The 26,316-nt window shown below is 39.3% G+C and overlaps 1 protein-coding gene across 1 annotated transcript in view; it reads left to right on the plus strand.

Moving 5' to 3' along the window:
• LOC149141562 (U5 small nuclear ribonucleoprotein helicase) overlaps positions 1-26,316 on the plus strand; it is a 446,214-nt gene that overhangs the window by 36,220 nt on the left and 383,678 nt on the right. The window contains exons 6-14 of the mRNA XM_089450021.1: positions 6,335-6,818; positions 6,971-7,036; positions 7,132-7,227; positions 7,505-7,816; positions 24,792-24,908; positions 25,081-25,140; positions 25,377-25,448; positions 25,538-25,654; positions 25,748-25,909. Coding sequence (XP_089306147.1) covers positions 6,335-6,818; positions 6,971-7,036; positions 7,132-7,227; positions 7,505-7,816; positions 24,792-24,908; positions 25,081-25,140; positions 25,377-25,448; positions 25,538-25,654; positions 25,748-25,909 — 1,486 coding nt within the window. The remainder of the gene's footprint in view (positions 1-6,334; positions 6,819-6,970; positions 7,037-7,131; positions 7,228-7,504; positions 7,817-24,791; positions 24,909-25,080; positions 25,141-25,376; positions 25,449-25,537; positions 25,655-25,747; positions 25,910-26,316) is intronic.

Below are 26,316 nucleotides of genomic sequence, written 5' to 3' on the forward strand. Positions count from 1 at the left end.
ATCTTATATATCCATTTTGAAGTGACTATAGATTTGTCACTTGGTCTAGGAACAATTTCCCAGACATCATTCTTCATAATTGACTAGTATTCTTCCTGCATTGCATTCCTCCACTCTTGATGTTTAGTTGCATCTTCATAGGAGGAGGGTTCAACTTTAATGAGCTTAGTCATATAAGTTGCATAACCAGAATACTCTTTGGTCTTTTACTTTCTCTAAAGGTCCCTTTAGTTGCGTGTCCTTTTGCTTCTTGTAGAGTAGTTCTCAACCAAGCAAGCCTCTTTCGATTTTCGGGAATAATTACTTGCTGTATAGGATCATTAGGACCTTCAACATCTTCTTGAATTGATGTAGAATCTTGAACATCATTTTCCCTTGAGATATCCTCAAAAATGGGTATCTCTTCTTCATCATAATCGACTGGAATATCTTTGGATCTCTTGTAAGCCACATTTTCATCAAAGATTACATCCCTGCTTACTTCAATACGACGATCCTCTTTAATGTAGATTTTGTACGCCTTTGATGAAGCACTATAGCCAACAAAGATGCCTTTCATATTAGTGGGATGCGACTTCTTCCTCTTGCCCTTTGGAATGTGTATATAGATAGGACATCCAATTATTCAAAGATGATCCAGGTGCACCTAATGCCCAGGTGCCCACAACTCCTGACAGGTAAAGCATAATTTCCTCCTTTGGAGGTCTCGCCTAGTCTCCTCATCCAACTGTCCACGCCCCTGAGTCTCCCTCTGTAGTGGGGGTTTGGTGTCTCTGCCCCTTTGTGGAAAATTGGGCCGAGTGGGTATTGGTGCTCTAGTCTTGGGAATTGCGTCTTGCAATTCCTGGGTACAACCAACTACATCCTGGAGAGTAGCAGGTCTGCTCGACCTCACTAACCCTCGCAACGGCTCAACCAACCCCTCCACAAACAGGAAAACCCTCTTGGCCTCTGACAAATCTGGCACCATCACGGACACCCTCAAAAGATTTGCTATGTCATGCTCTGGGTTGCCTGGCTATTTGAGCTGGGTCAACTCTTTGAAATGTGCCTCAGGATCCCTCCTATCAAAATGCTCCACAAATCCTTGTGTGAATTCCACATAAGAGGTCACATTGGCATACCTTAATGTAGATAATCCATGGAACCACCAGTCATGGGCCTCCCGTTCTAAGTGCAAGGTAGCCATCTTAATGGCTTCCACTTCCGTCATCTGATTAACCTGGAAATAGGTGTCTAGTTTCTCCACCGATGCCCTAGCGGTGCACTTGGAAGAGCCATCAAATGTGGGAAGGTACAACCTCCCAATAGTGTGCTGTAAATCTGAGCCCTGCGTGTATGAGCCTCCTGCTCCCTTGCCCTTATTGCCTTGCTTGAGCAGGCAATAATCCTTGAAACTCAAAGCAGCTCGAAACTCCTCCCCTTGGGACTGCCACTCATGGAAGTACTCCCCCCCCCATTGGCATCTCGTCCTGGCCCTGCAACTCCCCAATACCTGGAGCAAAAAATGTGGGCATATTAGACCTAACTGGCCCACTGTAAATGTGAGGGTGGTTCTGAGGAGAATGGTATTCGAATTAATGGGATAAACTCAAGCTCTCTCCTCTTATGAACTTTCTATGGATGTCCCTGTTATGATTCTGCTATCTCATCTCCTCCACAATCTCTTTTTGCGCCTTTGCCAAATCATTCAAAGCCTTCAAAAGGATCTGGAACGCTGCTTCCTCTTTGTCTCCCATGCTTGCTTCTTCTTTTTCCTGTTTAGGAAACTTCGAATTTGGGGTAATCTCTAACTCCCTTTCTCTGCTTCTGTATCTCTGCCTTCGGTAAGTAATGTTTTCCATGTCTCCTGGGGTCATAGAAGGGTTTCCTCCACAGCTGGGCCAAGATCAAGGCTCTGATACAATATTAAGTGATAACAATAGTGAAAACATAGACATGCAATAAAAAATTCACACACATACAAAAATATTAGTTACAACAGAATAACTCCCCAAAAGGTTGAGCCATTTTATTATATTGACCAAATGGAGTACAACGGGTAGGAACAAAATAAACTGCTACAACAAGCAAAGGCAAACCCAGATGATGATCAAGTTGCCCAAGTGCTAGATAAGCTCCACTCTGTGTTCTGCGCTGGCCCAATTTTTTTTGCTACTACTGCTGAATGAAAATTGTGATTTCTGCTCTCCCCAGTGCTAAGAAAATTCTGTAATTTTTGTTGGTGTATGTCCTCCCTCTGGCTAGCAAAACCCAGAAATATTTTGGCGCCAATCTGACTCTCTAGAAAAGCCACAATTTGGTGTGTTGGCCCAATTCGTCCTCCTATGCGTACTGCTGGAACAAGCTATAGAATGTTACCCCAAATTTCCAAGAATTCCCCCCTGAAAATCCCTTGCAATTTCTCCTCAAAATCCCCTGTACTTCCAACCCTTCCTTCACACAAATAACCCACCAAAAATCCCAACACTATCCTAGTCAATAATGGTCCGCGTAGGCCCCAAAAATGCTCCAATCTGAACTGGGAAATTCCTCCACACACAACCGTGCAAAACCTTTCAATCCTCCAACAAATTTGGAGCACAAAATTCCCAAAAAAACCTTAGAAATTCGTTGGCCCTGTAGCTGCCTCCTCAAGAAATGCGTACTCCTCTTCCAACGCCCAACCTGCTCACAAGATGGGTCAAATTCTCTAGCAAATGGCTTGGGAACAACTCTGCAATGATGAAATCGAACTCCCCTAGAGTGGCACTCGAAGTCCACTGAAGAAAGAGCTGAGATTCCCACCTGGAAATCTCGTGTGCTGAACAACACGATGTAGACTTGGCTCACCAGCACAAGTGTACAAGGGTTCAATTCTCAAATTGGCAAAAAGTCCCAAAATGAGGCCCTCCACCTCTCTTTATCTTTGCTGCGGGAATTTCCGGGGTCAACTTGACCAAAAATAAGTGTCTTATATATGTTAATGCTTGCCAAAATTATGTGTTAATTTTCAGCTGATAGGAAAGTGAAAAATAGTAGTACTCTTATAATGTTTGCAATGAATGCATACTGAAATTTATATCAGCATGACAAAACATGTGGTTGGGCCTAAACAAACACATGCAAACTTGTAAACTGGGTTAAGGGTGCAGATCATAAATTTTCTACAAAGAAAACTCGGTCCTCTAACAGAGAAATACTTGGTCGCTTTAGCAAAGATACTCAACCTCTCTGACAGTGAACTCGTTCTCCTTATGGCTCAAATTTGGGCTTGGTTACTTGGTATTTTCTTGGGCATCCTTAGCCTGTCAAAGATATATGAAAATCCCAAGATTAGAAGATAAAATCAATTGATAAAACCATTACCTCCATTATCTTCCACAAATCTTCTTCTCCAGTTAAGCACAATGGTGAAATTGAGTGATTCCGCTCTCCAACTAGCTAGGGTGTATGGTCTCAACACCGAAACTAACAATCTGCAAGTAGGGTTTCCAAAATCCTAGACTCTTCTCTAAGAGCTCTCCAAAATCTCTTTTACTCAAGTGAGCAAATGCAAGTATGGGGAGAGACCCTCTCGTTCCCCTTTTTTATAAATCATTTGCCACTTTTGCCACCATTTTACCTTTTTCTCCAATAAAACAATAAAAACACTTTTCCCTTCTTTATTTAATAAAGTGACTTTTATCAACTAATTAAATTCACTTTTAACCCTGGGAAATGCTTAGTTCGACTCCATGGTCACATTGGCCACCCAATGCCCCATTTTATCATCCTGCCTTGTAGGTATTTTCGCCCTGATTCCAACGAGCTATTACACTAAGGTGTTCCACCAAACAATCAACCCCAAATAGCACCTTAAGCGTAAATAATTAAATATGTCTGTTAATAACCTCGTTTTACGGGAATCGCCGAAATGCAACGTAACCAAGAGCGAACTATGTAGAATTGATTTTGATGATGAAATATGGCAAGTGATCTCAGTCAGACCCTGTAAGACTCCTCAAAACCCTTTGGGCGCACCAATAATGTAATCCAACTCCTGTGACCTGGCTGACATAGGCTCTGGAAACTCCTCCTAATCTCATCACAAGGTAATGCAAAATTTGGAGACATTGCATTACCCATTTTGGTGGGTAACTGGACCTTTCCAAAAAATGCACCATAGGCTTATCACCTCATTTTTCTATTCTATCTTGGTGATTTGAGGCATTGAGCACTTTGCATAATGCTCTCTCTGGAGGACAACACATATTTTCGCTTGGTTGATATTAACTTGGTATATATTTCACCTTTATGGCTCATAGAGGCATAGCTGGTCCTTGCTTGATGCTATGCCCAATGTAAATTGAATAGCCGGACACCCATAACCAGTTTTTTCTCTTCAATCTTGGATGTTAGGAGAGTTTTGATGGATCGTTCTTGGGCTCCCACCTAGGGTCACCTAGTCAAGCCCCCTCAGCCCTAGGCACTCCCCAAAGGACATTATTAGGATTTGCATTGGCTCATGTACAATGTTAGATGATGACAACGATGTCCTTCTTCCCTCTTGTACTTTTACCTCTATCTCTATCTTTGATAATGAGTAGTGTTTCTGCTCTCTAGAGTTTGCTTTTTTATGTTCACCTTTTCTCATGTGCATTTTTTCTTTTCTTGTACATTCAAATGTATATTTTTGTCTTTTAGCATTCAAGAGTGTTCTTGGAATTCCCTTAGTCCTATGTTAATTGGTTGTATCTTGTAGTCCCACTGACCTGTTGTTTTGTTCTTTGTGGACATTATTAAAATTATCTTATCTTACTTGAATTATTCATACTGAATCATTATTTGATACCCTTAAATACTGGATAATTTAATGGTTGCTTGTATAAACACTCTGTTCAAGGCTTAGAACCGCACTCATATTATCCATATTTCTTACCTTAACTAGGGGTTCCTTGGTATGGTATACTAAAAGCGCTTTTAGGAGTGATCTTGGCACTCTCGTTGTCTAATGTTGACTTTCATTTTTAGTCCTATTGACCTATTCTTTTCTCATCTTTGGATATTAATAAAATCATCTTGATCTTCTTAGTTTTCTCTCTCTCATGCTTTTCCTAGTTTGGTATCACACAAACTTCAAATATCCTACTCTTCAAACTCCCTGATGCAGGCTCAGTGCCCATGCTTTGATACCATGTACAATATTATATGGGTGCATAACATAATAACATATTTGGAAAGAATAATATATTCCACAACATATTAATGCTGAAGCTATTACATTTAGGTTGGCTAGCCAACATACATGTACCTCTCCCTTAAAGTTAACTATTGCTTATTTCATAATAAGAATAATAATAATAATTGCCATCATCTATTTTTAAGGTGACAGCCTAGCTAGATACCAAGTTGATGTATGAGGCCCCCTTGTTTGCAGGATATAGCACCCGAAGTTGGTTATGGTGGCTTAACCAACTGACTACTAACCTTGACACGTTACCGTTACATTGGTCACATAAATTCCTCATAATATGAAAGATACATCTAATTCTAAGTTTGGAGCTCATGGTTTGGTCCATCAAACACAGTGGAAACCTATATCTAGAGTACACTGTTATCTTTGTCCTAGCTAACTAACTGTAGATAGAATTCTTTTGAAATTACTAAGATGGAAAAGATGGTCAAAATATTATAGATAGAATTCTTTTGGAATTACTAAGATGGAAAAGATGATCGAAATATTTTGAAGTCTTTGCACAGGTCCCATATGACAGCAGTTGTGTGGTGAATTTGACTTATAAATTGGCATTGTTGAAGTCCGTGCAAAGGTCCCATGGCTTGAATTTTAAAATGATCAAGAAGTTCAGTAGTTTTGGTAAATCTTAGATATGTTAATTTGAAAAAACACAAAGTGTTGTTGTTTGTTATTTGGATAATTCATGTAAGTTGTGCATGCAATGTATATACTCTAAAGTGCTTTTAATCTATAGAATCTGCATGATTGGATATATCATTTTGTGTTGGTCAAGCTAATATGCCCAGTGAATCTTGAAAACCCTGTGCATCTCTATTTCTGTATTCTACACAATATCTATCAATAAATTTCTTCCAATTGTAAACCTAAATTCCAGGAAGACTATGCTGACTTATTGGGAATAAGAATTGACTTTTTAAAAGAAATAGGAATTAAAAATAGCAGTGAATTCTGACTAGGATTATACAGGTGGTGATTTGGTGTACACCTATGGATATAATGCCATCAGTCTTGATGGAACACATAAAAACTTTGAATGGATTAATAAGCCTTGTTTTAACTTGGGAAATGGTATTTAGTTCCGAATCCTGATTAGATAATTCTCTTATGTGTGTGCAGAGAGTCAGTGCAAAGGTTATTAGGCCACGTTGCTTCAGATTCTAGTCTTCTTAAAACTGCTTCATTGGCTTACAGACTACATAAGTTGCGAGAAGAGATTCCTGTGGCATCCACTGCTCAGGTGGCCGTTTGCATGGATGATGGAAACATGAAAGTAGAGACTGAGTTTGAATTTGGGATGGACCTGGAATTTCAAGCACCATCTATATCTCCTAACCAAGACAGTACAGAAGAAGAAATTGAAATATTTACAGATACTGGAGATATAGCGAATTTGAATGGGGCTAAAATGAGGGATTTAAATAACGTGTTTCCTTTGGATTATGGTCCACAGTTGGATCTTGATAATAGAATTGTCAATTTGCGATGGCTCAAAGAAGCATGTGATCAGATTGTTGCTGCGAGAGGTGGATCACAGGTTTCTGGAGATGAACTGGCTATGTTGTTATGTCAGGTGCTGGATTCTGATAAGACAGGGGATGAGGTATTGCCTTAGTTAAAAGTAGTTTGATTTCCTCCTTTTTTGTTTTGTATGTTGGATCCCTGTGTAAGCTTTGTTAACTTTTTTATAGATTAAATGAACACATGAGAAAACTGGAGCTTTTGAATGGGCTAATTTTACATTGTGGTTTGAAGATAGCTGGGGAGATACTTGATATGATTGGAGATGACGGATTTGAGATAACACAGAAAATATTACAGGTAGACCAAGATACATACAAATGGTAAGAAAAGAGAATTGTTTGAAAGAGTCATGAAAGTTGATGTTATCTTAACGAAATTTCTTACCTATGCAGCATCGGAAAGAACTTGTCGATATGGTACACAAAGGGTTGTTGGTATTAAAATCTGAGAAAACATCTTCCTCATCTATGCCTAGTTATGGGACGCAGGTTAGAATCTTTTCTCTTGATAGTAATCACCGATGACATTTGAAAAATATCTTGCAATATTGTGTGTATGTATGAAGGCTTCTTTTGATTCTTGAAATTTATTGTTGCATCTTTCTCTGATTGCTTACCTTCTTGCATCACCAATTGCCTCTTTGTTTTTTCTCTTTTCTAAGTTTACAAATTGCACATCATTGATATGGTTCAAAACTTCAACCTATTGTTAATGCAGACTGACAATTATTTTATCTTATGGTATACCTGTCCTTTGCTTATTTAGGTAAGCATTCAAACAGAATCAGGCCGCCAGATGGAGAAACTTCGACGCAAGGAGGAAAAGCGACAGCTCAAGCGTGGAGTAGGATATGAATTAGAGAATGGTTTCTTAAATGGAGCTGCAGGATTTTCTGCATTGCTTAATGCAAGTGAAAAGAAAGTAGGGGTGGACAATCTGATTGGAAAAGGTGATGACCTACAGTCGCTACCAGGAACGGCTCTTCCACAAGGTACTGTGAGAAAGACTTATAAAGGGTTTGAAGAAGTTAGGGTCCCAGCCATGGAGACAGCATCAATGAAGCCTGGTGAAAAATTGGTATGCTATTCTGTTTATGCTGATTGCACAATTTTGCTCATGCTAATACTGTGTAACCGTTTAGAAATCTCAAGTGGCTGTGGGGATTTATTGTTTTATGATGGTGTTGTAACTGCTTAATATATTACTTGTATGACATGCACGCTTTTCTGAGTTGTTTTTGAACATTCCAAGAATAAAATGTTGGTTTTGATCCAACATGGATTTTGATTTGTTATGAACATAAATATATATAAAGTAATTGTTATGAACATAAATATATATAAAGTAATCTAAATAATAACTCATAATTAAATAATAAATTATAATTAATTAAGAGACATGAAAGTACATGTCTCCACTAAAAGACATGCTCGTAATGAAAGGGCATTCCTGCCTAGGGATCTCATTTGTAATATCACATCATTTTCTCATACATTTATATATTAATTATTATCCTAATGGATATCTTTATTTTCCAAATATTTTGGATATCTAATTCGTAAGCCAGGTTTGGTTGTCACATTTGGTATCAGAGCTTTGTTTTCTCATCGGTCTGTGGCCTCAAACTTTTATCAGATCTTGTTTGGTCCAGCCCTCAGCTACCTGTATTTTCTCAGTGATTTTTTGAAGATGTGGTCTTCCATCACAACTTAGCCCTTGACCACCCAAAAAAAAAGAAGGAAAATTCCGTACATTTTGGAGTTCTTATAAAAAAATTACTAGTGGCTGAAGCTTGAGAATAAAGTCAGAGCTGCCTTCCTACATCATTTGGAAAATTGCAATTGCCAGTTTATTAATTGCATGAAATTGCACTACTTTGAAGTCATGGGGTACAAAATGCCACATAAAAAAATAGGTCCAATAAAAGAATTGGTCGCTTACACTAAAACCTGATATGACGTCTTTGGCAACATCACCAAACTGCTAGTCTGAGTAATTAAACTATATGAGAGGCATCAATGGAGTAGGTGCAATGTGTTACTGTTACCCAACTAAATTATTATTATTATTATTATTATTTTTTTCAATGTGGTTCACGGGCACTAAGTGGCCGCTACGTCCACGTAGAGAAGCGGGGCAGTTCCACCCGAAGGGATCTGCCGGTCGGCCATATCAGGCCTAACCCCGAGGGCGTCGAGGAGATTTGACCCCGTGACCTCCCAACTGGGAAAGTGCTTAGCAACGGGAACTCGGCCATTTGAGCTATCCCTTGGGGCTATTACCCAACTAAATTATATTAAAAACCCCCAAACAATTTAAGCTGTAGATTCTGTCGGGTAATTCCTCTCTTTACAGGCACCATAAGCCACACAAATATCATTAGCTCTAAAAACCAACAAGGGTTTTGTGTCGGTCTCTCAGTTTGTCAGGGGTTTTCGAGTTAGATCTAGAAATAGAAAAGATTGTTAATTTTAAGATGATTTTTTGGAAAAGAATTGTGTTTTCGAATATAGTTTGTCCAACGTTTCGGGTGGACCTTGATGATGGGTGGAGTGTGCACCCGATACGTTGGACAAACTAAATTCCAAAACACAGTTCCAGAAATTCATCTTACAATATGAATAAGTGTGAAAATCTGCATTAGATTATTGTTAAATTTCACAATATCTCAATAATACTAATAACAAATAGTTACTTTTGATTATGAGCTAGTCTTGGAAAGAGAAGAAAAATGTCTAATTGATTAGTTTGTAATAAGAAAAATACTGGATACTTAAATGTTCATGAGTTACTCATGAAATTAGAAAAAATAGAAAAATGATTGTTTTTTATTAGTTGACAATGAATAAAAAAATATTAGATTCTATTCATAGTTCATTTCATCGTGGGGTGCTCTACAGCCAAGCATGGGGGAGATGACAGGATGGTATGGGGGAGATGTTGTCATGTAAGATTATGTGACAACAAAAAATAAATTACTAAATATGTACTTATCTACATAACAAATTGAATAATTAAACAAAAGATAAATAACTACATATATACAAGACAACATCTTAAAAAACAAACCAGCGTAGATTCATCTTAAATTCATATATATCAAGTGTCGGGAGAGATCAAATTTCTTAAGGAAAATAATACATCTCTTTGTTGTCAAGATGGAAAATAATGCACAGAATAGACATGCTTTGTGAGTTAGTAGGCCATCTGGAGGGAAAGGAATGCATAGGCCAGAATTAGCAGGCCATCAGGAGGGGAACATTTCATTGGTGCTGTTTGTGAGTGGCCACATGCTGAGCTAGATGGCAGGTCAAGGAAAGAATCTTGTGGTATTTTCATTTCATTTTTTAATAATGGAAGAAAAACCAGAACAAAGGAGGATTTTTCCCTTTAAAACCATGTTGTATGGTACAGTAGTGGCAATTTTCATTACCATAACAACGAATTTGAGTTTTTATTGAAGCTTGCTGAATTTTGAACCTGAAGGTTCAAATTTTGTGAGCCCTGTGACTTAGACTGTGAGTCTTTTACTTCATGCAGTTGTTATATGGCTTGTTATAAATGTTCGGCTGGCTGGACTGGAGAACCTGCTGAGTGTGGGGTGGGTTGGATGGATGCTACTGAATGGAGTTTGACTTTTGATATGCCAAGCCCAAAGTTAGGGATTTGATTATTCGCTGCTGGCTCAAAACAGCTTATTTCATTTAGAGTAGAAGGCATGCATTGCTTTGATATGGTTAGAACCAATAGAGGATGCATGATACCATATCGGATGTAATTCATATACAACTGCACTACATAAATTATATAGTAGTATATTTTAATAAATAATAAATAATAATTATGTCAAAGGTCATGAGTTATATTTCTTCCAAGCATGTGACCATTCAATGTGAATAAAATGTCACATCTCATTATATCAAGAATAATCTATCATCATTATCGTTCTTATATGAGTTATATTTCTTCCAAGCATGTGACCATTCAATGTGAATAAAATGTCACATCTCATTATATCAAGAATAATCTATCATCATTATCGTTCTTATATTTTTATCCTTTATGGATTTTATGATATTATTCTATTTATTTTGGATTTTTGAGTTAATTGTTAGTTCATGAACCAGTTTGTTCATAACATTGGTTTTAGAGCCAATCAAAAGCTTAGATTGTGACCAATTTGTCCACTTTGCTTGTCGCAGGAAACCATCTTTGCTTGTGTCCAAAAGATCGTGATTTTTATAATATAATAAAGAAAGAAATAAAGAGATCAAAGACCAAGGAAATTCCTTGTAGAAAAGAAATATTGTCTGTCGTTGCATAAAACCTTATCCTTCTACCATGATCAAAGAGTTGGAAATAGATCTTTTGTTCAATATATTTGGTTGCCGAGCTTATATCTTTGATGGTTTGTTATATCTTTATGCATGCATGGTATGTTGGTGAAAAATCATTGCATGGTGAGTTAGATGGCCTCTATATTCCAACAAAATTCATGCTACCACAAATACCTACATTTCATCAAAATCATTGCATATATTGCATTAAAAGAAGATAGAAAAAACTTAGCATGTCAAGTCGAGATTTTGTTTGGCTGATAGGTACAATTTTACCATGGTCATGACAGAGGAATTCAATAATCAATGGCACCAACATCAAGGTACATTGAGGGTCTGGTGCTCTTGATTAAATGCTAGTTCCATACCCTCATAAATGATAGAATGCAATGGAAATGTTGCAATCCCCTAAATCCTGAAATCCTGAAAACTGTAAAGTCTGCTGGATTTTGAGTGGAATCTAAATTTCTACTTTCTCCATATGAATCCAATGAGAGGTCAGAAAGACTCCCAAACATCCCGACTCAATTAATGGTAATGTTAAAAATTTATTTGTTGGTCATTAATAAAATTATTTTATCTTATCTTTTCTTCCTTTTACTTCAGGAAATTAACATTACTATTAAAATTCATAGCATTAGTAGGGACTAGGTTTTAATATTAGGCTTCTCCACTTATAAATTATTGTTTTCAAGCAAAATTCAGGGGGGATGTGTTAAATTTAGGACATGTTCTTTTCTTAGGATAGAAGCTTCAATATTCCATATCAGCCCATTTATTAATTCAATCACATGAATATTGATAGTTATTGAAGAAGAACATATGCTATAGATGACGAAGACAAGCCAAGACCGGAGAACACAATAATATGGCATAAGCCAGGGAAAAACCCCAATATGGGGAAAACCCTATCAAATCTTGTTATTATTATTAATGTCAATTGTTCAGCAGAGAGAGAGAGTACAATAGAACACAGTCAAACTGATTTGTTATTTTGAACGTTGGACAAGAAAGTGGCTCAATGACTGCAACTCCAGCACAATATCAACAAAGGTTACTCCTGGACTGGTTAGGGCTTCATGTTGTATACGTCTGTCTCACTCAATCAACCCAACACGCCTCCATTCCTACTGCGGCTAACCCTGACATATAAGGAGCTTCCCTTCGCTGGCCTTTAGGGATGATATGGATCTAAGACAAGCTGCTCTCGGCCCTCTGGACTAGAATCTGTGGCCCTTCCTGAGACAACAGATCAGGAGAGCGGTCTCACAAGATAAGAGATGATCGCAAACAGGCCCAGAAATCATTACACAATTCGGCCTCATATTCTGTTCTTTGATTTGATCCTGCAATGACAAGAAGGCCCATACAAAGTGCACAAAATTTTCCCTTTAGTCCAGCTGCTGTCTCACATGATAATCTCGACCTTGTGGCAAGGAAGAAAGCCCAAAACAGAAAGCCCTTCAGCCTCCTTCTGAACTCGGCTACCTCAGACTTGCTTTGAGGCATTTGATATGTGAAATGAGGTTGTAGTCACCTCTATATATATAAATTGTAGGGGGGTCAAGTGACAACCATTGGGCTTTATGATGATGTGGCCGACCTTGATAATTTGCACATGTGTGGGCATAAATTCAAAAACATACTTCCGCTTGTCCAAATATGATGATCTTTAGGTCGTTTTTGGTCCTCTCGAAAATAGGAGTTTAATGCAATAATTATCTCTAACAAATGAGCTGTCCAATAGTGGAATTTGGCCCTAGTTGCCAATTTTAACACTCCCTTTCAACTAGGGAGAATTCGACCTGCCAATCCATCATGCCATCTGGTCATCATAAATCATCTATGCATCTCATCTCAACTCTGCTCTTGCTGAACACTGATATGAATAATAATGAAGAAGAATCGACCGAGAGTGAGTCACAAGACCTTACCACTCTCCACTAACAAAAGTCAGTTCAGGGATAGAACCCCAATCTGACTTGATCCTAGATCAAGTTAAAGAACAACATGCATCTTAGACATAGGGAGTACGACAATACACGATGCGGCCATTGATAGTGCTATGGTCCCTAACCACTTTTCCCAACTCATTGACCAGATGAGAGGTGCTTCCCATGTGTCCTGGACTTCATGGGTAGGATGATGCAGGAAAACCAACAGGGAAAGAATATATCACATCCTGCTCACAACCACACGTAGGGAAATGAGAAACCATATCCTACAAACACATGTCACAACCACACGTAGGGAAAGGATAAACCACATCACACAAACACATGTCACAAACACACATAGGGAAATGATGAACCACACCCTACACGCATGCAAATCACCAAGAGTAGGGAAAGGATGAACCACGTCCTACATGCATGCTAACCATCAATTTTAGGAAGGATCCTACACGTGGGGAAAGGATGAACCATGCCCCACCGACATGTCAACCATCAATCATAGGGAATGAGCATCCTACATGTGGGGAAAGGATGAACCACATCTCACTGACATGTCCACAAGTGACAACCAACAGATGCGTGTTTGCACCTCTCACTAAGGTATTTGTAAGAGAAGGTGAACTACTCAAATTTGCTCGTATGCCATAGGAGAAGGTGAACCACTCATCCTATGCATATCTCATCAATTATAGGGGAAGGTGAACCACTCACCCTACACACATGACAACCACCATAGGGGAAGGTGAACCACTCACCCTATGTGTCATATATCATCACGAGGTATCATAGGGGAAGGTGAACCACTCATCTTGTACCTAGCATATCTATAGGGGAAGGTGAACCACTCAACCTATGGTCGCTCATAGCATTAAGGAGTACCCCGGTTCCATAGAAGCTCCCAAAGCTCAATGTTCAACCGAGACCCTCTTAATAAAGTTTATCCATGTCTTTCAACCTCTTTCTGAAGGAAAAATTGACCTTAAAATTCAGTTTCTTCTTATGTAGGATAGACATCGTAAGTCATTCATCATAGCTCCCTCTGAATATTGGGAAAGTAACTTCGCCCAAAGCATAACCATCGAGCTATCTCTAATATGCAGCCTCTATTAAAGTCATCATACTCAGCTGACATGACTTGCTTTCATTGAAAATCATCGGACAGGCAAAGTCATCAGGGATTTTATAGCTCCCTCTGAAGTCTTGTTTTAGATGGTTATTTATCCTTCAATCAAGAGTTTCTCATATGAGAGAAACCAGCTTCTAGAAGGCTTCAGGTCCAAGAAAAATTCTGAAGCCTTTCTTCACCCAGGAAGAAGAGATCTTCTTATGAGATTACAATTGCAAGATGACAACCATCAACGTATCAATTTACCCAATATATCTATACTTAAGGCAACCAAGATGCCAGAATCAGGGTCTTTTGTTCATCGTGCTTAAGAGGTCATGCACTTTCTTCAAGGCACCTATGCTGATAGGGATCAATACAAAGAACTGTTTCAAAGTGCCATCCACTTCTTCTCCTAGCTGATCTTTAAGTATGAAAGCTTCAAGTGAGTTGTGCCCCTTTTCATAAAGGTGCTGACAGATTCTGGTAGCTTCTTCATAGTAGATGATCCTTTTAAAAAAATAGTCTATCCAAAGTTTACATCTGTCTTGTTCACAACTTCGTTTGTGAACAAGACTGTAACACTGTCATCAACATATTATCATGGCTACTGGACTTGTAACGATATCATACATGATGCTGGACTGAAAAGGGAACATAGATGATGCTGAGTTGCATTTGCTAAGATATCATGCATAGGGCAGTGCCATACATAGAACGACTGATGCTGCATAGGACTAAAAATCTTTACAGGGATCTATCCTTGATAGCTGAAGGTCTTTATTCTTTCAGGAAGACCATTCCTTCTTGAGAGTTACAGAATTGAAGCATTTCAACAGAAGGAGGATTGATTCTGGAATCAGATGCTTTCACTTCTTGATGCCTGTAGCTGCTATAAGACAAAAAATCTCCATAAGATGGCTCATCTGATATTGGGCAGATTATGTCAATGGACAGAAACATATATCATCACCATTTGTCCCAGTAGAAGATGCACTAGTGTCTGAGACTGAAGGACAAGGTGATGAGATCTAACTAATGATCCATTGTCCTAATTATGCTAGAAACAACAGGAGAACAATGATAAGGATTTTGAAGAGGAGCTGGAAGTTCAACAAAAGGATAGATAACTTAGATCATAATGACTTGCCAGAATATTATAACAGCCTCTGGACTGCAAGGATGTCATACACATACCAATACACTGTTTGTATGTATGTATGATGCTGATATGATGCTAACTCCAAACATGATGCTATCCCTACTTCATGCAAAAGTCAAACCTCATGTGAGCTGAAGTTCTGATGTAACTAGAAATGCCTGAGGATGACCTCCTTTGATGCTGATCTGTCTTGATGAAGATGGTGTGTCTCTTACATTGCTTCAGATCTTTTGATACTTTTCTGCTAATGAGTTTTGTCATGTCATTTATCAGAAGCAGAATTCAAAATAAGTACATTGCAGAGGACATGAATGCATTTCCAAATGACTCAACAAGCCAAGCTTGCATATATTTGATCTCTTTTGAAAGTCATAGGTCACTGTAGATCGGCATAAAAGTCCGGTATGGAATGCCAGTCAGGGTGCTTTCTGTTGGTGGGGACTTGAGTATACGAGAAACATGCCTCAAAACAATGGAATCATCACTAGGATGTGTTACCCACCTCTTTGTGGGTGATATCCCTAGGAGAATTTTTTCTCCATGATGAGCCACAGCCGGCAGCTAGCAGCCCCTTGATGCCTCCTACTAGCTCTTTGTGCCATTTCTTTGCCACCTAAGCGAGCCATGTGGTCCCTCACCCACCTATATTGATCGTATGTTTGAATGTGGGCCTCCCGAATCTAAAGGTATGTCTTGTCATTTGGTAATTGAGTATTGGGTTTATTTCTCATGGGTACTTCTGGGTATAGATTGATGGGGGGATTTGGCGGAAAGAGTGGGCTTATTTCGTGCTCCACTCTCCTTGATCTCTTTTGGTTGTTACCATTGGATCTTAGTCCCGTGGGATCTCCTTTATTGACCATTTGGTTCTAGGGTGGTACTACATGGGAAACCCTGACTTTGGGTGCATGAACTGCTCCTTTATTCGCACATATTACTCCCTATCCGCTCACTATACCCCATTCATATTTTCTCTCACCTGGGTCCACATTCCCATTCTGGGTCCACATAGGGCTAGCCTCCCTATCCCCTTGCTCCCACCTTGGGTTAGGCTTAGAATGATGTCCGGAAGGTTGAAACAACTAAAAAAAGAAGAAAAAGCATGATTGGACACATTTAACAAGAAATTGTACCTCAAAATTCAAGTGATGGCTGGGACAAATAATTAGCACATGGGCAAAAGCTGACACATAAGCTCTATCCCATCCGTGGCCATCACCCTGGTTCCATAGGCCCTAGATGAGCCTCCTCTATCATTCAGGAACCCATGATTGTCCCAATCTCTGGAGGGCAATGAACCGCCCTACCTCAAAGGGGGTAATCACTGCTATATTATACACATCATGTTCTTGTCCTTTGAGCCTCGAGCAGTTAATTAAAGAAATTTCATAAAAGGAAAAAGGCATATAAAGAAGGGTGGAAAAATCAACGCTGGGTCACCTCATGTACCACGACTGCTCCCTCCTATATGTTATATACCCAGGTGTGGGCTTCCCCTTATCTAGTTACCCCTATGCCCCATTATGTGGCCTAGGGATGTCCCTCTCATTCCCTATTCCATCTCACCTATTTGTCACTTGCCACCCCCATTAGAAGGGTGTACCTTGGACATACTATCCCCTCTAAGGGTTGAAACCACCTAATAAGGTACTTGGCTAACCCCCTTTGGAGTTTGGAGACACTAGCACATGCCAAAGCCCACTACAGAAGGGCATGCCATTATGAAGTGCCCACTTTGTTATCCATGGTTTGTAAGCTCCTTTACCCGATTATTCTAATGACTGATTGTACTGGAAGCCTAGGGGATGCATTGGATCTTATGCAGGATTGCATGTGGTTTCCATTTGGGTTTGGCTTTCCTATATGGGGTCCTGACCCCTAGAGGTCAACATTGGCACATGTAGGGTGTGCATAGAGAGCCATGGCCCTCCACAACAGCGAACAACACTCCACAGATCTTCATGGATGTTCAGAGACTACTAGTGATCCACTTTTGGGACGATGGTGACATGATTGGTACACTATGCCCAACAGACCCCACAGGAGCCCCACACTCTTGGCAGGTGTCCCAACACTTGTACGATGTCATGGCAGCATTCATTCCACCACCTGGACCATTGCAGAGGATCTACATACATCTCCAATTCATATGGAGACCCATGGGGTCATTGATGTGCCTTTAGACCCACTGAGAGCACCACAGGTCTACTACTTGGAGAACAAGGGGCCACCCCCTTGTCCATCATATTATGAGGAATTTATTCCTCAATATGGCACTTCAAGATGTTATTGAGCCTTTGGAGGGCCCTACGACATGCATACATCATTATTTGGCCCCTTGTGAGGCTTGTTTTTACATTATGAGCTATTATGGTGGGCTTGTCACCATTAGGGGTTATTATTTGCACATTATTTTATCATTAGGGGCCCATAGGATAATTCGAACTCTTTAGGAGGCTATATATTGATGTTAGATACATTCATTTGTATCATCCCTTGACTTGGGATCTCTCTAATCATAGATAATTTTCACACTTTTTCCTTGGTGGATATTTTTGGAGATGGATGAATTTTGATATATGGATTTGGGCTATTTCTCTTGTCTTGGAGCTTTATTGAGCAAACGAAATGCTGGTTGGATATACTTTATAACGTTGTAAGTAAATTTTGATGCTATTATTCTTGTTGCTGCATACTGCTAAAATTAGGGCTAGTTGTTGCATTATCAAAATGTGGAATTGAGCATGTTTTAGCTAATTTAATGTATGGGCCAATGTTATATGAATGAAATGTCCTAGAGATTTATTTATCTCGAGAAGCTTGCATCATTTGCTTTGAAGTATAAATGCTTGAAGGTCACTTTTCTTTTCTTTTTCTCAACATTGGACGAAGTTGACTTTCTGGGCCTCCTTGATCAAGAAATCAAGTTCTTACTCATCATTATCCTTGACTCCATATCCCCAAGTGAACTAGGCACTGATCCCTCAAAAAGGGTGATCATTTCAACCCTCTTTTAACCATTTCCCCTTTTTCCCCAAGTCTAGCCCCATTAGGTCACCTAGGGCATCAATTTCCGTGGATTGACCTAAGAAAAAACTCGATCTCCTATAGGCTATTGTGCTGGTGGGTCCCCTCCCTCTCCTCCAAATTTGAGGCAATTCTAACGGTGGAATCTCTAGGAATCTCAAGCCCTAGCTCTAGGATCGAATTGTGCCTAGGCATCCCCAAGGCTAGACCTCAATAGGATCAATTCAACCTTTTGAAGAAAGTATTCTTGTTTGGTCCTTTCCCCTCACCTTGTCCAGGATAGAAACATCATTGGTTGCTACATTCCATCCCCGAACCTGGGCTGGGTCCACTTGGTCCTGTGTGGTCCCACTTCTCAATAAAGACTATTTGTCAAGGACCATTTGGGAATCCAAGTTTCCCAAGGATTATAGGGATTGAGAAACTTGTTCATAAGCCTATCCTTTCTCCCTCAACCCTCCAATCCTCACCCCTTCTCCTTGGTGGACCAAGTCCCGTTGCTTAAAGAGCAAGCAAGTTCCATTCTCCACTCCATCCTTGGGAAAGGCTTTTCAGGGTCACTTCTTACCTATCCATTGACATATACTTTACAAGTGATCCCTACACTACTGGGACTCCTCCCATCGGTTAAAGTCCGTAAAGAGCAGGGAGATTTAGCTGTGGCGACAGTGGGCTAAGCCTCCACCATTGCCCGTAACCTAGCAGTTGCCCTCTTAGGGAACCCCTTTAGGTCCCCTGCTAGTTTGAGTGGTAACGGGATGTATACTCATCCATCTTATTATGGTTCATATATATAAATGCTTCCTTCCTATGGCTCTGAAATATATAATGCCTAAAAAAAGGAATGGTCAATGTCAACTGGACTAACTACTAATCGAATTACATAAAATCCATGTCATTGTTTACGAGTTTTCCAATACTCTTCACTCAAAAAAAAAAGTATGCTAAATTGTGCAAAGTTAGCAGCTTCATATTAAATTGTGCTCTCCTTTCTCCTATATTAAGGAATTTGTGCAAGTAGGGATCATTTGCCTCGGTTTAGCCCTTATCTATGGTAATTTCATCTTCAGGACTCTACTAATCACCAAGCATTCCAAAACTGGGAAAAAACTCAGAGCCTCATCACTACAATATCTCTTATAACTTGCAACATACAACCATTCAACATATTGGTAGTTTCATTAAGCGATATACATGTTGAGTTTTATATTTTTGATTTTAATGGAATAAAGGTCAAGCTTTTCGTGGATCCTCAAGAGTAAATCATCAACCACAGCCAAATCTGCGTCGTGCGAATTCTATAGGTAATGAGTGGATGCTTTCCTATATGATAGAAACTATAACAATAAGAGCTTTTCACTTCGTCTTATGTGTGTATCAGTGGTCAGTGAAAATTCATTACTTGCTCGCTGTACTTTTTGCAGGCATCCGACTTCACAACAGAGATAGATTTAGAGTGACAAAAACATTTTGTAACTCAATCTACGCAGAAGATAATTCCCTCGAACTATGTCATTCAACACTTAGTCAACATAATTTGCAAGTCGACTTACTTCAACACTTTCCTTTGATAGATGTATGACCTCCAAAATTGTCAAACCAAGAGTCGTAGCACAGAAATCCTGAGCTGCAAGGTTGTATTCTATTGTCGATTGCAGAACAAGCATTTTCCATCTGCAAAAGAAAAGAAAAACGACCCTTGTGGCCAGAAACTCTCACCAATACGATTCAAAAGAACATTTCTTGAGTGCAGAGAAAAGGAAGAATTTGTTGAAAAGTGTATAACTAGGTTCGGTCTTCATAATGACATGTAATTGTGACTTTTTTAAATGATGTAAATAAGAAAATAAAATTATTATTGTAAGGCTTGCTTCGTGGGTTTCATGAGCAAGGGATTTTATTTTAGATGGCTCTTATTGTGAGCCTTTAGGAATTGTCAAAAGAGTCAATGTCATGTATGAAGAACCCTTCTTGGGCTTGTAAATGAGTCTATAGAATTGTCAATAAGCCCTCCAAAGACAAGCAAAAGTTCTCTTCAAGTCGGCCTCAAGATTAAGTAGAAAGCTCATGTCGGCTCACCTAAATGAAGACACAACAATTCATAATTCATGTCGGCTTATTTATGATGGACAAACTACTATATATAGGGACCTCGGCCTATTCCACAGAGACAAAGTTCGGATCAGCTCTGAGATTCGGATGACTATTTCAGAGAGGAAGTTTCGGTGCCCTAATAGAGAAACACAGTTCGGTGTTGATTTGTGGTAGCATCGGATGTGCTCTAGCCATGAAAATTGGTGGAGAGGCTAACGCACATAAGATTTCCAAGACCCAAAAATGGTTTGGGGAAATTACACCCGATTGGAGAGATATTAAAATAATTAATATTTTTAATGGGGTTCCTAAGTCTAAACTAAGGAAAATTAAAATATTAATGGGTATTAATATAAAACTGGGTGAGAACGTTCTAAATGACATGGATCAAGCCAAATCTAATCTTCGCTGTTGATTAGAGACTTAATCTCGGCTGTTGAAGACTCAACAGGAAAAGTATAAGAGGAGGCTTTGAGGGTTAGTTGGAGATACACAAAGATTGATTAGTTAGTTCGATTTTCCAGGAGTGGGGTTTGTTTGCTGAAAAATCGAACAAGTGATCTGAGTTGCAGTGAGGGGCAGTGAGTACATAGCAGAGAGGCAGAGATAGTGCTAGAGGGCTAGCGTAGTGATTGAGGAGGCTACGCAGAGGCAGTAGGAGCCACACAGAGGCAACTAGAGACTGTGCAGAGGCTGAGGGGCTTGCGTGGGTGACGCAAAAGGCCAGAGAGCTGACGCAAAGAGGCAGAAGGCTGACATAGAGGGTTCCAGAGCTACACAGAGGCTAGCAGGGTTGACGCAGAGCCTTGGAGAAGCGCCAAAAGGATTTTCGTGGGGCAAACTAGTGCTGAGAAGTTGAATATCTGCTTCCGAGAAGAGGTATTACTGTCGTGTAGAAATCTCTGTTGGGTGAGCCAGTTTGGCACCCTAGTTGTACTCAAGAAATCTGCATAATAATAAAACCCTCAGAACTGCTGCACTGGTTTTCCCGCATTGGGTTTTTCTGGGGATGATTGTCCAAAATAACGGTGTGTCCCTTGTGTGTTTGTCTATTATTTCAGTTGATGATATGTATATGAGTTGAGACTGAATTTGTGTTTATTGTCACTATGTATATGGATAAATAACTTGTTAAGGAATAACAAGTAGGTGAAATAAACCAGATAATGCAGTAGGAATTTCTGATGTGTCAGACTTGGAAATTTCAACATTCGGTGAGAAGACTACAGTTCAGTGAGAAGTCAAGGAGTTCGGTTTACCTCTGTAATTCGGATCACAGTTGTAGTGACAAGTAAAGAAACAAGTTCGGATATCAGTTACAGTGACAAGCATTTCAGTAAAAGGAACTCGGATTGCAGTAACAAGTATTTCGGTATTGCAGTGACAAGTTTGCAGTATATACACAGTGATGAAGTCTCACCACAATGCCACAATCTCGGTGGAATCTCAGTAAAGGTCTCGGTGGAATCTCAGTAAGGGTCTCGGTGCTATATCTGTGCCATCACAGAAGTAAGGTCTCGGTAATATGACAGTGAGGAGGTCTCACAATAAAGGAGATCTTGGTGTCAAGACAGTGATAAGATCTCGGTGGTGACAATGTCTCGATGCTAAGAAGGTCGAAGTGGAAGAGGAGTCAAGAAGAAGGTTGATTGTCAAGAGAACTTGTGTCTTGGTCTTGGAGTGGCAAATAGGTCAAGGGTCTTGGTCTTGGTATTCGTCAATTGGAATCTCTATAAGAAGAATTTGTGCGGGTTTTCCTCTCAAAGAGTGAGAGGTTTTGGCCTTGGCTCATAGCCTACATTCTGTGTCTCTTGTCTATTTATGTTCATGCATTGGTAGCTGTTTGATGAAGAACATTAATAACTTAAGTGAAGAAGATCCTAATCTAAAGTTGTAAAAAGCACTCACAAGCAGTTACTAATGAAAGAGAAATCACCTAACTATTGATGCCCTAGATTTCTCAACAGAATCCACACATTTTTTCCTTCGATTTTGCTCAACCTGACTTAGCCGCAGAAAGAACACTTCGCGCTTTTGCTTCTTCAGAAGTTTTGGTCTTCTTGGAAAGCAGTGCACGAAATGTGTTTGGGCTGATACCCTAAGAGGGCTGCAATCTATCTGCCTGTAAAAAAGACATAAACGAATCCACTAGATGTAAACCTAAAAACCCAAAGGAATCACCAAAAAGAAATTAACCCTCTGTCTGTTTCCTGGCCGCAGGTAATTTAGAGATTTTATATGATCTTCAAACATCTTCACTCTTGATCCACAAAACTGCAGCCTAGTCACTGTTTGCAAAAGTCCCCAGAACTGCAAGCTTCTTCATCTAGGAGCTCGGTCCAGACTTCTTGACTTCCTTGATTTTCTTCCTGTCTTTATGCAAACAAACCTGAGTTTTTGTTTCTTCTGCTTGGGCTTGTCCTCACTGGCTCTGATACCATGTTAAATTTAGGACATGTTCTTTTAGAAGCTTCAGTATTCCATATTAGCCCAATTATTAATTCAATCACATGAATATTGACAGTTACTGAAGAAAGAACATATGCAATAGATGATGAAGACAAGCCAAGACCAGAGAACACAATAATATGGCACAAGCTAGGGAAAAATATGGGGAAAACCCTTGATCAAATCTTCTTATTAATATCAATTGTTCAGCAGAGAGAGAGAGAGAGTACAATAGAACACAGTCAAACTGATTTGTTATTTTGAACCTTGGACAAGAAAGTGGCTCAATGACTGCAACTCCAGCACAATGTCAATAAAGGAGTTTGAACCTTGGACAAGAAAGTGGCTCAATGACTGCAACTCCAGCACAATGTCAACAAAGGTTACTCCTGGACTGGTTAGGGCTGCATGCTGTATACTGCTGTCTCACTCAATCAACCCAACACACCTTCATTCCTACTGTGGCTAACCCTGACATATAAGGAGCTTCCCGCCCTTAGGGATGATATGGATCTAAGACAAGCTGCTCTTGGCTCTCTGGACAAGAATCTGCGGCCCTTCCTGAGACGACAGATCAGCACGGTCTCACAAGATAAGAGATTCTCCCTTAAGATGATCACAAATAGGCCCAGAAATCATTACACAATTTGGCCTCATATTATGTTCTTTGATTTGATCCTGCAATGACAAGAAGGCCCATACAAAGTGCACAAAATTTTCTCATTAGTCCAGCGGCTGTCTCACATGATAATCTCGACACTGTGGCAAGCAATAAATCCCAAAACAGAAAGCCCTTCAACCTCCTTCTGAACTCGGCTACCTCAGACTTGCTTTGAGGCATTTGATATGTGAAATGAGGTTGTAGTCACCTCTATATATAAATCATAGGGGGGTCAAGAGACACAACCATTGGGCTTTATGATGATGTGGCCGACCTTGATAATTTGCACGTGTGGGCATAAATTCAAAAACACACTTCCACTTGTCCAAATATGATGATCTTTAGGTCGATTTTGGTCCTCTCGAAAAGAGGAATTTAATGCAATAATAATCTCTAACAAATGAGCTGTCCAATAGTGGAATTTGGCCCTAGTTTCCAATTTTAACAAGATGCCCAACCCTTTTTTTGGGGGGCAGGGCACACAAAGGACCTCTTTTTGGGAAACACGTCCCCCACATCGGAGAAACATTTCCCCATGTGTCTCTCCGAGTTTCCCTAAAAGGGGGACTTGGGAAACATTTCCCCAGGTGTCCCCTTGTCCCAGGTGCATGAGCAACGTGGGGTGTGCGACCCCCACATTGGGGGATGTGTCTGCATGGAACACTGATAAGAACTTTCACCCTATGTTGTTAACTTGTTATTATTATTATTCTTTTTGTAGATAAATAAGGATTAGGTTAGGGATGCATTATGCTCTCTTATACTTAACTTTGTTGGGGCACTTTTGTAGTCCACTCATTTATTTATTTTTATTTATTGTGCTTAATAATAATTCATGTTTTTAGAATTCTGTATTCAGGTGGAGACAATGCTATTGAGCCTTTTGTTTTTTATTTTTTTCTTTCCAAGGAAAACCTTGAAGGGAGACCCAAGGGATTCTTCTCCACATTTGTGGATGGCATCCCTAGTAACTAGGAGCATAGACTAGTGTGCCTAATCCCAGGGGATTTGAAGTGGGCATGTGCTGGCACAGAATTAACCAAATGCCCATCAACATTGGTGACAACCAGTTGAGCTAACCCCTTGGGATTTATTGAGCCTTTCATATGGTCAAGTTTGAATAGATTTTTGCATTTTCCTCTGTTGCTTAATCCTTCCTCAAATGAAAATTGCATTCAGTTAATTTCACATTGATGTCTCAGAGACCTCATTATCTCTTTTCTGGTGCAACTTGTGTAATTACTTGCATTTTAATTTTTGCAGATTGAGATATCAAGCCTGGACAGCTTTGCTCAAACTGCTTTTGAAGGATACAAAACACTGAACCGCATTCAAAGTCAGATATTTCCAACTGCATACCATAGCAATGAGAATATACTGGTAAGGACTCACAGCTTTCATGTAATGATCTATACTGCAAGTATAATTCTATGCATTTACAAGTGGTACTGGTGACTATGCTTCATGGAGCAATGTTTCCAGTGGAGCATGGGATCATCCTTGTGATAGAGTAATTTCACAATTGACTAACCATCAATATTTATTTCAACAGGTATGTGCACCCACTGGAGCTGGCAAGACTAATATTGCAATGATTGCTGTTTTACGTGAGGTAATGAAGATGCTGGTTCTAAAGTATAAATTAATGAGAGGGAGCTATGATAGTCCCAAAGATTTATGATAGTTGACATGATAAATTTGATAGTTCTGCTGACAATCTACAGTTACTGAATTCTTGCATTGAGTTCAATATAAACATATAGGACGTCTCTAGTTTTTTTGTTATCTTGTAAGTATTTCTAACAGTTTTAGTGCAAATTGAAGTAAACTTGATTATCTACATTGCAGATTGAACAACATATTAAGAATGGTATTTTACACAAGAATGAGTTCAAAATTGTTTATGTTGCACCTATGAAGGTAAGATTTCTTCTTCTCAAATTTTAACTATAAACTTTTAAAATTCATTTTTGACTAGCATTTTTTTATGATTTTGTGCTTAACTGCAGGCTTTGGCAGCAGAAGTGTCATCAGCATTTAGTCGCCGTCTATCTCCCTTGAACATGGTTGTCAGAGAACTCACAGGTGATATGCAGCTCAGGAAAGACGAGCTTGAAGAAACGCAGGTTCTACAATGTTTTAACTGCAGACCTATCATTTATGTTATTCATCTGGAGACGTAAATTCAGTAAAAAGAAATTGATGTTTCTCTGCTGCAGATGATTGTGACAACACCTGAAAAATGGGATGTGATCACTCGCAAAAGCAGTGACATGTCACTGTCAGCCCTCGTTAAACTTTTGATCATTGATGAAGTACATCTCTTGAATGATGACAGAGGTCCAGTAATAGAAGCTTTGGTTGCCCGAACTCTTCGTCAGGTGAGTTTACAAGTCATATATTTTTAATAATAATGTCTTATATTATTAACTTTCATTTCTATGTGTGACACATATTCCCACATCTGCATCCTGTGGTAAATGGGGAAATAGTAAAAGCAATACGATCTCTCAGTTTGATTTAAACTTGGGAAACAAACAATGTGCTTTTACATATCAAAGGACATTTCTCCTGAATTTTATTGGTCTTTGTGCAGGATGTTTTTGACATCTCAATAAAGTTGAAAGCATCTGTAGTTTAAGTGTGAAATAACTATGAAAATGTGCTTTCAATGGGTATTCATTTGCTCACTGTTTTAGTAACTACTTTGTTCACTTTTTGGTTTGCTTGTTTCATATCTTTTTATGAAGTTGTTCAGTGAACTCTGTCCCTTTTCTTTTGTACTAGC

Source organism: Pinus tabuliformis, chromosome X (genome assembly GCF_031772625.1).
Source record: "Pinus tabuliformis cultivar Carrire ecotype Pingquan chromosome X, CPIR1, whole genome shotgun sequence".
Classification (NCBI taxonomy): domain Eukaryota; kingdom Viridiplantae; phylum Streptophyta; class Pinopsida; order Pinales; family Pinaceae; genus Pinus; species Pinus tabuliformis.